This window comes from Pteropus medius, unplaced genomic scaffold, assembly GCF_902729225.1.
Source record: "Pteropus medius unplaced genomic scaffold, Ma_sr-lr_union100, whole genome shotgun sequence".
NCBI classification, from domain to species: Eukaryota; Metazoa; Chordata; class Mammalia; order Chiroptera; family Pteropodidae; genus Pteropus; species Pteropus medius.
In genome coordinates this window covers 1,628,241-1,644,263 of record NW_024349802.1, presented here as the reverse complement: position 1 = coordinate 1,644,263, position 16,023 = coordinate 1,628,241, and the positions used below count along the sequence as shown (strand labels likewise).

Sequence of the window (16,023 nt, the reverse complement as noted above, 5' to 3'; positions counted from 1 at the left end):
GCCCAGGGGCAGGAAATAGTCCTCAGGCCCATTCTGAGCTCATGGGATGGGATGTATCTGGGAATGACCCTGCGGGTAGGGGCTCTGGACAAGCCAAAACGAAACCAAACAAACTAAAATTTCAGGAAGCGCTCTAAGCAAAACAAAGCTTAGAAACCAACCAACCAACACACGGTGGCGGCTCGGGCGGGCGAGGTGAGTGGGGGAGCTGCGCCCCGTAAAGCGAGAGGCGGAGAGGACTCTGCCCCGGCCACTCTGGGGGGGGGGGGCACCCAGGCCCCGCCGGGCACGGGTGAGGGGCCGGGCCAGCGAGGGGGCCGGGACGAGTAAAGTAAGTCGACATGAATCAACTAAAGAGCGTCACAAAGCGAAAGACATGCAACGTGTGCCTACCATTGTCCAGATAGGAAGGGGCCGTACCTTCTGACGGGTCGAGGCGGCGGGCCCGCCGCCCGTGCTTGGAGTTGTTGTGCACGAACATGTTGTCGGACACGGCCAGCACGTGGCCGTCCACATTGACCGTGGTCGACACAACCACCTGCGGGACGAAGCGGATGTGAAACCGGGGCTGGAGCAGGGCGTCCCACTGCCCGTAGGGCGCCCCGAGCCGCCGGCATGCCAGGCCGCGGCCTGGCCGCCCCAGAGGCTGTCACGGAGGCCGTCACGGCCCGCAGGCCGGCACGGCGTCCGGTTCGGTTCGGTTCGGTTCTGACTCCGCTGTTGCTCTTCGAAGCCTGCTCCCTGATTACGGTCCGATCTCCTGTGATGCTAACAAGTGAATTCGAGTCAGAGACGCCTTCTTCCGGCCGTTAGCTTCAGAAACACCCCCTCTGGCCACTCATTTTAAAGCTGCTGTTTTGATCGATCTGTTCACATATTGATTAGATAGTTTAGCTAATTAAAATTTAGTCCGCTTGAGACCGTCCTCCCTAGAAAACTTGTGAGAATTCAGTTGCCAAGAAAAAAAGGCTTCAGAAATCGGAGGCATCTCCACGCCCCACACTCTGCCATCCAAACGCCCCCTCACATCCAGTGTCTGGTCATGAACTTGGTCGCCTCTGCCAAGGCCGACTTGAGTGTGAACAGTGAGAGGGACCCAGGGACCGTATCCTTTCTCAAGTCCCCTGCAAGGGTGCGAGGACCTGATGTGCCCAGGGACCGTCCTCTCTGCTGGAGTGACAGGCTTCCCGTCCCACGTCCAGCCCCCGAGGACAGCCAAGGCAGGGAGGGGGACGGCCTCGCTGACCCCACACACCGCCCCAGGGGCCCTGGGACAAGCATCCCCGCGTGGCACCCCGGATGCACTCGGGAAGCGGAAAGTCACTCCCGCCTGGCGATTCCCCTTTCGGAGGGGCGTCTGTGTGGCACGTTCTCTCCAGAGCAGCTGGAACGGCAAAGACAGGGGCCCAGGGTCCCGTCTGCATCTCACAGCAGGTTCACGGGCTGGGCCTGGGTTTGGGGTGCAGGGAGCCTGGCGCTTTGCCGCGTGTGGGCAGCAGGGAGGGCCAGCACCCCTAGGGAACACACCCCACAGAGAGACGTGCAGCGTGAGCGGGTGAGTGGGGCACCAGCGGGGCTCACGTCCGCATCCGCCCCCCACACTGGGCTGTGTGTGTCGAAACACGCCCATAAAATGCCTACGAGAGCCGAGGCTGCCTCAGCAAAGGAAGATGCACCGGCATCGGCTCCTGTGCAGCAAACGCGCCACACAGCTCAAGGCACTAATCATCGGGGAATCGTGGGGCGCCCCGGCCTATGTGGGAATTCTCGGCACTGTCTGAGAAATGTCTCTGTAAACCTAAAGCTGCTCTAAAGCAAGTTTATTCGTAAAAAAATAAATAAGTCAAATGTTTAAGGGTCCAACGAAAGTCAGACCTGCATACGTGCATACGGATGCATGTTAGTAACTCAACTTTCATTTAAAAACCTCTCGGGCCCCACAGGCAGACTGAAGTGGGGGCAGTACCCACTGCGCCCCCAGGGGCTGTCTTGCTGGGGAACCGTCCTTGACGAGTCTCTCCCATGGGCCCTGCCAAAATTTCGGGGGCCTCCACCCCATCAGGCCACTCTGAACCTCGAAATACTGCCAGGTGTTGATTTGGATACCTCAGCATGCTCTCTGACTGCTGCCCACAAGGCGGCCTTCTCCCCGGCCCCGGTCGGGGGAGGCTCTGACACCACCCGGGCGCCGCTAGGGGCCTGGCCGCTCTGCCCAGAGGACGCACGGCTGCTCCCGCCCTGCCCTGGGGTGAAGGAGCCAGCATATGCCTGCCTGGGATGCACAGACACACCACTAACGCTGAGACACTGCCTGACCCTTTTAAAGTTCCTAGAGCATGACATGCTGAAGAAACGAGAAAGGCAGAAATAAAATGAAGGGCACTGTCTCCGCTCTGTCATGTATATATGGGTCAGTCACCAAGGGAAAAGAGTGTAGTTCAACTAAGAAAACAGACAAGCGGTGTTTTGTTCCTCGGCCGTGGCCAGGCCCGTGGCGCACCTGCGGAAAGGTGCTCGGCTTGTGAGACCAGCTGGAAGCGCCGTGCGAGCCCTGACCTCCTGCTAAGTCTGGTTAAACCTCTGAGAGGCAGAGAGATTAGCTGGAGAGACCGGAGGAAGTCTTTCTAGGAGCTGAGGGCTCCACTTGTGACTGATGCTGCGTTTGGCCGTCGATGAACTACTGTGTGACTCGGCTCTGCTCAGATGGATCGAGGGCGCCTGTGAAGGCCTGTGCAAGACAAATGGATGCAGGCCCAACTGTCTGCCAGAGACCCTGCCTGCAGCTTCAGAGCGTGGCCTGGGCGAGCCTGAAGACCCTTCTCTGATTGGCTGGTTGGTTGTAAGGGCAGATGTCACATTTCCCTAAAAGACTGAAGCAGAAGTTAAATTTCTAAAACCACCTTGAGCAACTTGCTGGTGAACTCATCCCATCTGGCAGTCACTTCCATCAGCAGGCAAGTTCCTCGCAGGCTGGTAGGGACCAGCAGCAGTTTCGTGACCCAGCCCAGAATATTTTTACAACTAAAATCAGCAAAATAATCCATCATGTGTGCAGAACACCCTTCATCTTGAAGTAACCTTCAAATCACTCACAAAGGCAAGAAGAATATGGAATTTGCAGAGGCCTGCATCTGACAGGTGTGGCTCCCTTCGAGGGGGGCCCAGGCCTTGCGTATCCCCGACAGGCTGACCTGTGGCTCTCCCCATGGGAAAATCCACCAACCGACTGACCCCTGAGAGACCCCCAGCATGGGCTCCCAATGCTCGTCAATGGGGCCTGGACAGCCACGTATAACAGAGGAATCGGGCTAAATCAGACGCCAATGTTAAGAAGATTCTATTTGGAAGAGAAAATCCTAAAACAGTCCTTTTGAGACACACCCATGGGACATACCATGGTAGAAAACAAGTGGGAACCTGGTTAACCTACAGCCCTGGTCACTCCGGGCCGGGACGTCCGGAGTGCCCACCCCGAGGGTGCTCCCCGTGCCCGGGGCAACGACATGGCCGTGTCCTCAGAGCTGGTTTCCACGCCCCGTGGGCCGCGACCGGGCTCTGGGACCGGCACAGCGAAGACGCCAGATCACCATTAGAGCATTAGTTTAGCCAGCGGACCGGTTCTGGCTGCCCCCAAGCCCCTGAGCACTAAAGGCCGTGCAACGTCAGAGCTCGGCCTGCGCGAGGCCGCCCGCGGCCGCGTCCGGGGAGCCGTACCTGGAATCTCCGCATATCCCGGGGGTTGCCCGCATTCTTCAAACAGTTCTGATTGCACTTGAGGAAAAACTTTAGAAAGAATCTACGGAAATACAAAAGATGGATATTTGTTAGGGTCATCAGACAAAAGACACAAACGCTCCGAGACACGTTCGCGTGGGGGGCCGTGGAGACGGCCACACAGACCGCCTCCGTGCGTGAGGCCGCGGCGGACACGGCTCGATGTCATGGGTTTCCAAGTTCTGGGACGACAACTGTGGCCTGGAGTGGCCATTTCTTGCCTAGGTTTTTGCACGAGTGACCGTTAACCACTGAGCAAACACTCGCCCCAGAGGGGCTGGCAGCAAATAAAAACCTGGGACGCCTAGTTAAACCTGACTTTCGGGCAGTTTTTTTAGGATAAGTTGTGCTGTGGGACATACCCATCCTGAGCAATTATTCCTCGTTTATTCGAAACTCATTTACCTGTTCCTGCTGCATTCCACCTGGCGGCCCCAGAGGACACCGCTGCCGAGGTAAACATGCTTCTAAAGACGGATTTTAAAAGTCACAAGAAATACAACTCTTAAGAGAAGAAAGGGTGTGGGAGTGTTGTTTTAGGGGCTACGATGCATTTTGCAAAGATTTATGTGTGTGTTTATGGCGACAATCGATGCCTTTGCTGTGGAGATGTAACTGCCACCCGGCGGAGGGCAGGAGAGACACAGGCACCCGGGGCGCGCGCAGGCACCCCAGCACGCGCAGGCACCCCGGCACGCGCAGGCACCCCAGGGCACATGTGAGCATGGTGTGCGTCCCACTACGCTCTGCCCTTGGCTTTGAGGCATGAGGATTCCGGGGTCCTGGCCGCATGTTGAGAGGCCGTGACAAAAACGGCATCATGCTGGCCTCCCCATTCCCGCACACTCGGTGACAAATGCAGAAACTCTGGCTCACAGTACGGACAGCGGGAGCCTCGCTGTGACTCAACCGTGGAGACAAGAGGTTTTGTCTCTGCACCCCCTCTCTGCCTCATCTTGAGAAGGCCACATCCGTCGTGAGCCAAGGCGGTGGCATCTCTACGCTGACATGCGCTCCCTTGGGGGTCTAAGTGTCCTGTCCAGCAAGGCCCCACGCAAAGGTCTTCTCCATCTGCTCTCCGAACAGCACCTGGCCTACTCGATGACCACGAAGTTTCTACGAAGTTTCACGTGATTTCCTTGAACTCGACCTTGTGCTGTTCCGTGTTGACGACGACCGTATCCGAAAATAAAAAGCCTCGGCGGACTGAGCCATCTCTCTACCGCGTTCCCGACGCATCCTGACGCCTTTCGCCAGGGCAAAAACCCGACTGATGGGAAGAGAAGAGCGGCCACTTAATTAAACGTCCTCACGTACGGCAGGGCCTCGCTATTTTAGGCCGGAATTTACATCTTTTATTAACTCACCTCACCTATGCGCTTGGCTCACGCTGCCTCTTAACACCATCTGCCGCCAGCACACAGTAAGTCACTTGATACTCCACCCACCAATTTTTCCTAACAACCGCCGTGCAATTAAACCCCACGCGCTCTGGGCGAGGTGAATTAGGCGCACCTGCGGCCACGCGGCTCTCGCGCTGCATCGGAAGGGGCCTAACAAGGTGAGGGCGGCAGAGTCATCGTCCTGTCAGGCAATTAGGTCCTCACTTCGGGGACGGCCACGCGGTGCAATTATGCCACACATCACCACCCGGCTAATCTGAGCAGGCGCCGCCTGGGAGGCTGCTGGCCTGCACGGGGCCGCCTCGGAGCCCCTCTTGTGACAGTCAGCTCTCCCCCAACCAGAGGAGGCTTCCTTAGATGCCTCGACGTCTGCTTAGCCAGCTCCCCCTGCCACCTCCGAGCAAGCAGGGCAGGTTTGGAAGGTCTGACCGGGCACGGCTGCGAATGTCGCAGGGCGCGGGTCTCACCTGCCATCAGGTGCGGGTTAGCCAAGTTGGGTGCCGAGCCCCGTCAACGCCAAGTGTTCTCCAGGGTTGACTCTGGGACCAGTGCACACACACATACGCACAGATGCTAGCACTCAAATGCACGCACGTGCACACGTATGCACATTCACATGTGCACACATGCTCGTGCAGCGCACACGTGCATGCATACACATTTGCACATGTGTGTGTGTGAACACATGTGCATGTAGACACATGTGTGTGCACATGTGCCTATGCATGTAAACATGTGTGTGTGCAGGCACGTGCACGCATGTGTGCATGAATGCCTGTATAGGTGTGTGTGTGTGCACGCGCACATCCACATGCATGTGCACACGCACGTGCATGCTCGCGCAGCGCACACGTGCACGCACACGCTCATGTGCACGTGTGCCCACATGCATCGACACGGGTGTGTGCACGTGCACACGCATGCACGTGTGCACACACATACACGTGCATGCGCACACGTACATGTGCATGGGTGCGCGCATGCACGTGCGTTTTGGATGTGTTCATGGAAGTTTTGCTCGTCTTCCGGCGTCTCCAGCAAGGCTGGCGCTGGGCCGGGTCTGTGGTGTGTGGCCCCAGACAGCAGAACCCCTTTCAAGCCGTCAAGTCCCAAGCACGCAAACCAAGTAAGGGGTGACAACTGCTGGGACAGGGGGAAAGGGAGCCTTACGCTTACTTTCACCCTCGTTTGGGTTACACTTAACTCGAGGACCCAATTAAGCCTCACAGGGTGGACGGCACAGCACGGCCAGCAGCACGTGACAGCTGACGCTGTCTAGTTACACGTGGGGCACACGTACGTGTCCCGCCAGCTAGTGCTCAGGGACGTGCGCTGGGGCGGTGCTTGGGGAGCGGGTGAGGAAAGCGGACGCCCCACGCGCAAACTCAAACAGTAATTCCCACCACTTACTCAACTGCCCTTTAACTGGCGTTTTCCTAAGAAATATCTGACGACCACTTTACATAGCTCACTTCCAGGGTCTGGCACACAAAGGATTTAATACTCTTGTTATGAAAGGAAAAATCTTTCCTATGTCAGAAAATCTTTGGCTTTAACACCAATAAACTCTTTATTACTGCTAAACATGGATCTGCTGCTCGATGGCAAAGAGACGATAAAAACCCTAACCCGTCATTAGTACATTTCGCTTAATTGTGCGCCGTGCGCTTCCCGCTGCAGCTGTTGGCCCATCATCAAAATGACCATTATGTACACTAATCCCCTGACCCTGTCTTTATTTCCCTAAAGAGTCATCGTCTTCCACAGCAGGTACGAGAGTAAATCAAGCTTGAAATATGGGCTTTATTTACTTGTGTCTCCCAGGCAGGAAAGAAGGCAGCAGCCCGGGGCACAGGCCGCACGCCCGCCAGCGCACCCCAGTCCTGCTCTGCTCAGGAACGGCACACAGGGCCCCGGAAAGTTCTCCGGGGCACTTAGGAGGGGGGCAGGTGTGCTCTCGTCACTTCTGAAGTCAAGTGTCCCCGTCAGGGTGTTCAGGGGACAGGAGGGAATGCCAGCTGGAGACCCCACCCACTCGCGAGAGAAGGGCACGTTCCAGCACCCCCCGAACGTGGACCCGGCGCCTGTGCCTGGGACGGCAGTGACCAGGGAGCCACGGGGTCCAGCAACTGACAGCCAGAGTCTGAGCTGGAAAGTCCCAGCCCGCCCTCCGCGCGGGGGGACGGCCTCACGCCTGCTCCACACAGAGCCACGGCCGCTGAAGAAAGTTCAAACTTTGGTCCCAGCGGCGTCGGCGCCAGAGTCGGCTCAAACGACCCCGCGTTCCTGGACACGCGGCGGGCCCGAGACGCCTTCCAGGCCCCGAACTAATAAGAGGCACCCAGTCTAGGTGTCACGCGGTGAGGGGCAGGCCCCCTCCACAGCAACTAATTTCAAAGTCGGCTCCATTTCTGTGTGTTTAAGCTATGAATTAGTTCATTTATATTTACTTTTATGAAGCTGATTACCCAGAGCTTCTCTATCTGATGAAAATCATTTTAATTGTAGTGCGAGGCTCCTGTGTAATATCCATTACATTATGAACCGTTTAAATTCTACAGGGGTATCGTGCAAATTGGCCCTTTGTGAGCGAGCAGGCAATTAGGACCAAACAGTTCTCCTTCGAGCGGCTACACAACTTTGTGGCGTTGCTCAGGACAATCGGAAACAAAGGAGGCTGTTTAATTGTAATTTAATGGAATATCAAGGAGTCCGTAGCATTCGGCGCTGGCAACAGAGAGCAGGAGAGAAAAATTAGCCGCAATTATGTTTGATTAAAGCCATCCTTCTCAATAATCAGCGGTCCTGACAGGCCATGGGGCTCCAGTGGGTTCCAGGATGGCAAAAGGTGTTGGGCGATATTAGGGCCAATAAAGGGGATATTAGCATAGCTAATTACAGCCCTACAAAGCCTGCAAAGGGGGCCTCTGTGTATTGTAATGTGTAGAATAATTGGCCGAGGCCGTTATCAATTACGTAAGGGATGAATTTGGTTTGTCAGGGAAAAGCTGAGGAGACCGTTTCACCTGACACCGTGCCTCTGCCTCCCGTTCCGGCAGCGAAGAACTTGCCACTTTTACCAAAAGCTGTGACCTAGCAGTGGCAGACCGCTGCGGAGATCGTGGCGCCGGCAAGCGTTGGCGGCCGCGGCCCCGCGTCCTCGCCACCGGCCCTGCCACCCCTGCTGGTCCCCTAACCGAAGCCCTCAGTCGCATAGCGATGCTTTCTTCCTTCTGGCCAAGGGAGAAACAGACTGTCTCCTTGGAAAGTCAGGGGCGCTCTGGTGACGGGGGCGGGAGCGGGCGCCTCGCGCGGTTCCAGCGGCTGGCCTTTCGCGTGTGGATGGCACGCGTTTGAAATCGCCGATTCTCAGCATCTCAGGAACCCCACGTGCAGGGATTTTTTAAAATTTTTAATTGTTACTTTTTAGACGGTTGCGGGGTTGGTCTTGACGATGCTTGAAAGCGTGAGTGACAGAACGCTCAAGGAGCAAGCCCGAGGGGCCGGGCGACGCAGGACGAGGGTTCCTCGGCCGCCACCTCGGCACCGGTGAGGTGCCACTCAGCGCCGAGAGCCCGGGCCCCCTCGCAGGCCCCTCCGGTCTGAACCCCAGCTCAGTCGTAGAAGTCACCGCGTTTTTCGCCTCCTGCATACCGGAAGCTCGAAGCCAGAATGAAAAAATGCTGGTCTCTTTCATGAGTGGCGCGTCGTCGTTTTCCGCCAGCGCAGAGGTTCTTTACCACAGTTTTATCCTACGAAGCGGCGCGGCGCATAGTTTCCGCGCGCGGCCTTAAAAGTTTGGCAGGCCTGTGGTGAGCTGCCAAAGGCGCTGACATAGCTTTGAGGTCTCAAATAGACAATTTATTATCACTGTTTCTCTCTCCCCCCCCCCCCCATTTTTTAGTTACTGAATTGTGAAGGCAAAGCCAGGATATTTTAATACGTTATAGCCATGACAAAAAAAGTGAGCATGGAACACCAACCTGGCTGTAAAAGTCACTGCCCACTGGTGGGTACGGGGGCTGGAGAGGGGGGAAGTGTCGGGGGGCTGCCTGAGGGGCTCGGGGTTCCTTGTGGGGTGACGAAAATGTCTGGAACTAGACAGCTGGTGGCTGAACCACCCTGGGAACATCCTGGGTGCCGGTGAATGCGCACTTCGAAATGGTCCGTTTCCAGCCATGTCACTCACACCTCCCTCCCCTTGTGACAAAAACGACCCCAGCCCCAGAGAGAGAAGGGCCTGCCCCCGCGGGGTGCCGTGGCTGCGGCTCTGCCGGTGTGTCTGCACTCCTGGAAAGAAAGAGTTAAAGCCTCAAATTAAAAGATAGAGCCTTTAAGAGACTCTTCTCTGATAAGAAAGTGACCGGTGGAGTGCTTCCTCGAAGTCCCTGCTAATTACTGGAAGTCCCCGAAAGCAGTGGCCGCAGCTGTGGCGGGCGCACGCCGGCCATCAGTGGCTACAGTATTGATTGCTCAGCAATCCTAGCTGATCGGGTCCTGTGCTTGGAGACAATGTGCCTCCTTCACAAACCCTGTAATGAGCAGTTCCGATACACGCCTGCATTCTGCTGACATCAGATCTGTGCTCTGAGATAGTACACAGGTCAATACGTATCGGATTTCCAAAATGCGAGGGTCTTAATGCCAGGCCTCTCCTCTTCTCCCCCTCCTGCCATTAGCTATTACGGGGCTCACGTTCTCTAATGCCAGACGGGAGGAAAAATCTGGTCCATTAGTCTGATTTATTCTTCAAATATGCCATGACAAATCGCTTTAACACCAGACTTATTAAATTCTTGTACATTTCAAGTTATGGGTCTCATACACTTGTGGTGCCTCGGTGACGTCATCACGGAGGGGGCAGAGGGTAACGGCACTGGCTTTTACAGCTGTGCCCAGATGTCCTCTGTGAGGGCCCCCTCCCCCGGGACGGAGGTCTGGGCCGCCCGGCCCCCCCTCGGTGGGCCCCCGTGCTCCGTGGGCCCCGTCCCCCGCACGTGCGCTGTCCTGCGTGTAAACGCGACAGGCAGGGGTTGCGGCTCGCCCCGCGGTTCAGCGCCCCCCTGGCCTTTGTCTGGACGCCCCGCTGCCCGGCAGCACGGGCTGTCTCGGGCGGACGAAGCTACCTCAGTGCCCCTCGCTGCAGTAACCACACTGCATTAACAATATTTGTACTACAATCACCGAGGGACCCACTGCCCAGATTCTATCACTTCTTTATCTCCTGACAAATACCTCACTATCGAACATTATTAGGTTTAGAAAATTAACCCTCCACGGTCTGGAGCCACGCTAGGCCCCTCCGTCCCTCCGAAGGGCCTTATCGCTAAATTTCTGCTATAATGGTTTTTCTTTTCATCACAATTTCAGCAGCGGCTGTCAAGAGGCACTTACAGATACCGTGATCTTGTACTTCTGCAATGATTCTCATTAAAACGATGCCGGTGGGGAGATCGATGGATGGTTAGCTTTTTGCCGCCGTGTCCTGATTCCACTCCCCGGGGTGATCAACGAAGCCTCCTCCGGGAATTCGGGAAAATGAATTGCTGCTCAACTTTTCTCCGTGGTTTAACATGTCTACATGCTGTTGTGCCGGGTAGATTAGAAAGCTGGCTGACCCCGGTCGCGCGTCTGCCGGCCGCCGGGCCGCCGGTTGTCGGGGCCCTCCGCTTAGCATTTTTTCGGAAGTGGGGTAAATATCGCCTACTACAGCTATGATGAGGCTAATTGTTGAGAAGAAGTCGCCGCCGGGCACTGGAGGCGCTGGCGCAGCAGCAGCCGCTGCTGGGGCGGGGGCCCCCAAGCCCGGTCCCTTCCCCCTCCCACGCCCGCTTTACGGCTACGCCTGACGTATTTCAGCTCAGCGCGCTGTCAATCTCCAGTCGCTGCTTCTGCCCGGCTGGCGGCTTCATTAAACGCCCCGCTGGCCTGACGGCCCTATTTAGCTGCTGCTTGATCATTTGAGCCTTGCTCAGAGAGAGATGCCAGCACGCTGCCTCTGCGCCAGATGCCCCAGACCGTTGCCCGCCAGCGATGCTCGCAGGGGCTCCGCGACGAGATTGCTGCGCTCAAGGCCGGGCCTCTGCCGCTGCCGCTGCCGCTCCAGGCTGCCGCCTTGCCTCGCCATTGCAGAGGTGACAAGGGTCCGGGGCTCCCAGACCACGGACTGTCCCGCCTCTGATCAAGCCTGGTTACAGAGACCGCTTCAAACGAACGAGGTTTTCTTCCTGTGGGTCCGTTCCTGCCCCCACCCCTAATTCAATCTCCAGATGGGGTGAGTTTCGGCCAATTTTCCTTAGACGATTGTTTCATCTCAGTCGCTCAATTAAGAGCTACCTTCTTTGCGAGTTGAATTATTAATAAAAAATAAAAAAAAAAAAAATCCCATTTTAAGTCAAGCCCGTGCATGCACACGGGACGCGAGTGTCATACCTGCCTACGCCGGCCTCTCTAGCCTTTTAGGTCCTGATTAAAAACTTATTAAAACATTATAAATGATTAATGGGAGCACAGCTCTGAGTGGCAATTATTAGTTTTAATGCAGGTAATGCAGCTTAATGAGGGGGCACATGTGTGTGAAGCTTTAACTTCATTACTCCTGCGTGTCAACAAATACAAGAGAAGTGCGTGTCCAGGTCATCCATTACTCGGCACGGCACCCAGCCTTCTCTCGTCGCCTCTCTCTGTTGATGAGCCAGGGGCCATAAATTAGTCCCTTCCTGGGGCTCGGGGAAGGACCAAGGTGCCCAAGTGTGGGGACCCTGGCCGGGCTCCCCGCGCCCCGAGCAGCTGCAAGCACGAACGCCCCCCGGGCCCGCTTCTCGGAGCCCTCGGCACCCGGGGCTTCTTCCCCGGAAGCCCTGCAGGCTGCCACTGTCTGCGCTCCCGGCCTTCCGAGCCCTCTGGGCTGCTTTCCCGTCTGGTTCTGAGAGGTCTGGGAGCGGCTCGGTCCGGACCTCCCCGCGCCTAACTCGTCTGAACGCGGGTTCCCTAAATATTCGAACGTGTTTCCCACGCCCTTTGCACTGGGCCCCCTCCTGACACACAGGGGACTGTGACACGCAGTGTGAGTGGGGCGCTCGATGCTGGAACGTGCCTGGCTGCAGACGCGGGGGGCGCGGGCTGGGCAGAGGCCGCACGGTGGACAGAGGGTGCGTCAGGGACGCAGAGCGTGGGCGTGACGGCTCCCTCTGCCCACAGAAGCCCAGCACGTCCCCGGCCGCACCCGGGACCCCGCCCGGGGCCTGCGCACAGCCCGCAGCTGCGGGTGGCGTCTCGGCCCAACGTCGCCCGTCACCTTTTATTTCTGTCTTGGTGACAAGCAGCTAGATCCAGGCTGATCTCCACTATCTGTTTGAAGAGAACTCAGGACTATTTGCATCATTTTATCGCTAATGTATAATATATGGCTCTAAAGTGAGCCCGAGCACTGCCTTGTTACTGAGCATAAAACAGTGTGGGCAATAAAGACGCATTAGTCCTCTGAAGCACAGCGGCGGAAACGCGGGCGAGAAGGGCTGCTGTCTAGAGTTAAGAGGCCCCTTTCTGCCCGACTGCGACGACGGAAGAGTAAAGAAAATGTCAAATCAAGAAAAGCTGGATTTAGAGATGAGGCAGCCCGGAATGACGTTGGTGCCATATTTTGTGGGACTATAATGCTGTTGGCAGCAAAGACCCGTGTTTCTGATTCATCTAGGGCCGCATGGCAAAGCTTTGTCAGTCTGTGCGAGGTATAAATAATTCAGGGTGAGAGATAGCAATTACAGGGCCCTGCACAACCAAAATGAATATTTTATGAGGACTAAAACTGCTCTGGAATGAATCATACACACGGAGTCGCACACACATGGCGAGTGGGCTCCCGCGTGCCAGCCCCGAGAAGAGAGGAGCGTGGCCCCAGTCCCCTTCCGGGGCGGTGACGAGCACCCACAGACGGGCTCGCCGCCGGCCAGGCCGGCCTGCTCCCGCGCTTGTCACGGGCGCCCGGTCCCTGACGCGCCCAGCGGCCAGCAGGCGGACCGCGCTCGCAAACTCCCGGCTGCTCCGCCCCGCAAGGCTGCGCGGAACGCTTGGCGCCCCCCGCGTCACGGCTCTGCTCGTCGTCCCGCTGCTCAGACCCACTGGTAGGTGTGCGCTGAGTGTGTGCTGCGGACCAGCTGGCGTGCGAGGGCGAGGGACCCTGGTGCCAGGAGAATGGCTTTGTTGTCCCCCGTGAACTCAAGGCGCTGACGGGAGGCGGGGGGCCCCGGGGCCGGCGTGATACCCGCCACTTCCCCCCGGGGCAGAGGCGCATCTACGGTGCTCCCTCCACCCCCAGGACCGACTCTCACTCGTCCGGCCCGGGCCCCTGGCTCCCCACATCCTCACGGCCAAACTCACACGGACGACGCGCTTTCCCCTCTTCCAATGGCAGACGCTACTCGTGGGGGCAGGGCGAAGCCAGAGAAACCTTTAAAGGCTGAAAGGACGGTTTCATCTGCCACGTTTCCTCCAAAGCTGCTCCTGGTAAAGTGCAGAACAAGTAACGACATTGTCCGCGAGGCCGCGGAGGCCAGTCCCACGCTGAATGGCCATTGTGTTTGCCCGGCTACTGATACCTGCGCTTTTGTGCAGGAAAGAAGGCCGGGAGCCGTGACATCAACACAGCACAAGCGTCCCTCTGTGCGGACGCCCAGAGCGGGCCCTGGCCGTGGTGGGAACCGGCTCCAGGTCCCGGGAGAGGTCTTCCTGAAATCCAGCTCCGGTGCATTGTTTATGGGAACGAGGCTATTAGGTATATTAATAATTTGATAAATAGGGATTTGCCCTTAATTATTCATGAAGAACATTTGGCAACAGTAAAATTATATTCGCAGAACAGGTTTATAAACCAGCTAATTATAAATTAAGTATGCAAGAGAAAATTGCTAACCTTGAAATTAAAATATTTTATGATTCTGCAATTAATAAAAAAAAAAAAAAAAAAAAGTAGAGAATTATCAGAACCCCAGTGTGAGCAGAGAGTACACAGGACTCTACAGATGGCACAGCGTGGGCCAGGGGAGTGACAGCAGAGAAAATGCCCCAGGGAACGTGCCCCTCCCCCGCAGCCCTGGGAGGGGAGGCGGCTGCAGGGCGCCAGACAGGAGCCCTGTGCGCCTTCTGCTCTGCTGAAGCGTCAGCATCCGTCCCAGCGAGGCAGGTCGGCACCCGCAGGAGGCTCCTGTCCACTCTCTGCAAAGGACGTGGCGTGTCAAGCCCTGGGCCATGGGCAGCCCGGCTGTGCAGGGAGCCCACAGGGAAGCCCCCGAACGGCCCTGTGGCCCCTCCCCCACTTCACTGCCCTCCTGATGGGACCAGTGCACACGCAGCTTAGGGTCCAGGGGGACGAGGTAGGTGCTGGTGGCAGGCAGGAGCGCAGTGCCACCAGCATCCACTAGAGGGCTTCGCACGGCCGATGCCCGCGTGCCACCAGCACTCAGCTCCCCCTTGCAAACAAGCTCCGGACAGGCCTTTCCCCAAGGGGGTCGCCCACCTTACTCTGGAAGCCAGCAGACTTCTGTGTCAGGGGCTCCGTCCCCACTCACCCACCCCTGACCTCTGCAGGCCCCCGGCAGCTGAGTGGCCGTCCGCGCACCCTGAGAGTTTCGCAAATGTTTCCCTTTACTTGTGTGACAGGGGCGCGTTCTTCACTCACATCTTAATGACTAGACACCTCGCCCTAATCTGGGCAGATGTTAAAAGAATTAAGGAAAGCGACCAGGATGAATTAACTATGAAATACCCTGTTTAACACACACACACACACAAAGGAGCTGCATTCCTGAACTTCTGTTCCCAGGGCTATGTCGCGTGTGCACACAACGCCACTGCAGCCACTCAGCGAACGCAGGGGCCAGCCCCTGCCGCTCCGATTGGCTCGCGCTGCCGTCACTCAGTGACTCCACGTGCTCCTGCTGCACTCCTGAAATCAAAGATTAAATGAGCAAAAGCCACCGTGCTTTTTCTTCTTTCTAGCGGTGGAGAGTCTTGCCTTCCCCGAGAGTAAGAGGCCTCGTTAACGGCACCCGAGGGAGAAGACGGCCGGGGTGCACCTCGCGGCCGGCCCACGCCACACGCCACAGCTGCGGGCCGGGCAGCCCGGCCGCCGTCTCTGGGAGCGCGGATAATGAAAATCTTTCCGTGTATAAAATCCTTAATCAAAATGCCAGTGGCGTCACCTTGTAGCACACACGCCGCAACTTAAAATTAAAATTAATATACGACGGAACCTTTAACAAAATGAGTGGCCTCGGCTGCACAGGACGGGCGACCGGGCGCTGCGGCCTGCGGGGTCGCGACCCGGCTCCGCCAGGCACTGACCCCGCCCTGCTCCCACCACACAGGGGGATCCGGAGACCAACCGTCACTGTCCCCGGGTCCCCGAGGCCTGCGGGGAATCCCAACTGTGAGGACAAACCGACAGAGACGGCGGTGGCCCGCCCCGCGGGCCGCACTACAACGCCAGGCAGGACGCGCACGCCAACGGCCGCCAGCCCGGTCCTGGGTGCGGGTTCAGGCCGCCTCTGGCCAGGTAGTTTAACTCTGTCCGCTGGCAGCCAGAGGACATTTTTATCATCTGGAATAGACTATTTACCATTTGATGGGATACATTTCTTCCTCTACCTCTGGGATGCGCCACAGATGCCGAGCGACTTCCCCTAACAATATTTAAATTGCTTACAAAGCCTCTCTAAATATTTGCCATGTATTTAGCATGCCTAAGATCTGCCCGTTATCCCAAAGTCTTTTTGTTGTAAATTGCAATTTTACAACTTCATGCTTGTGATCTATTTTGACAAAGCTCTGCTGACACCCTCTATTGGCC

General features: G+C 57.0%; 1 protein-coding gene across 1 annotated transcript in view; it reads right to left on the bottom strand.

The window, feature by feature from the left end:
* The window catches only part of EBF3 (EBF transcription factor 3), a 112,639-nt gene that overhangs the window by 34,039 nt on the left and 62,577 nt on the right, over positions 1-16,023 (bottom strand). Inside the window, 2 exon segments of the mRNA XM_039835923.1 lie at positions 421-538; positions 3,715-3,796. Of these exon segments, the coding sequence (XP_039691857.1) occupies positions 421-538; positions 3,715-3,796 (200 nt within the window).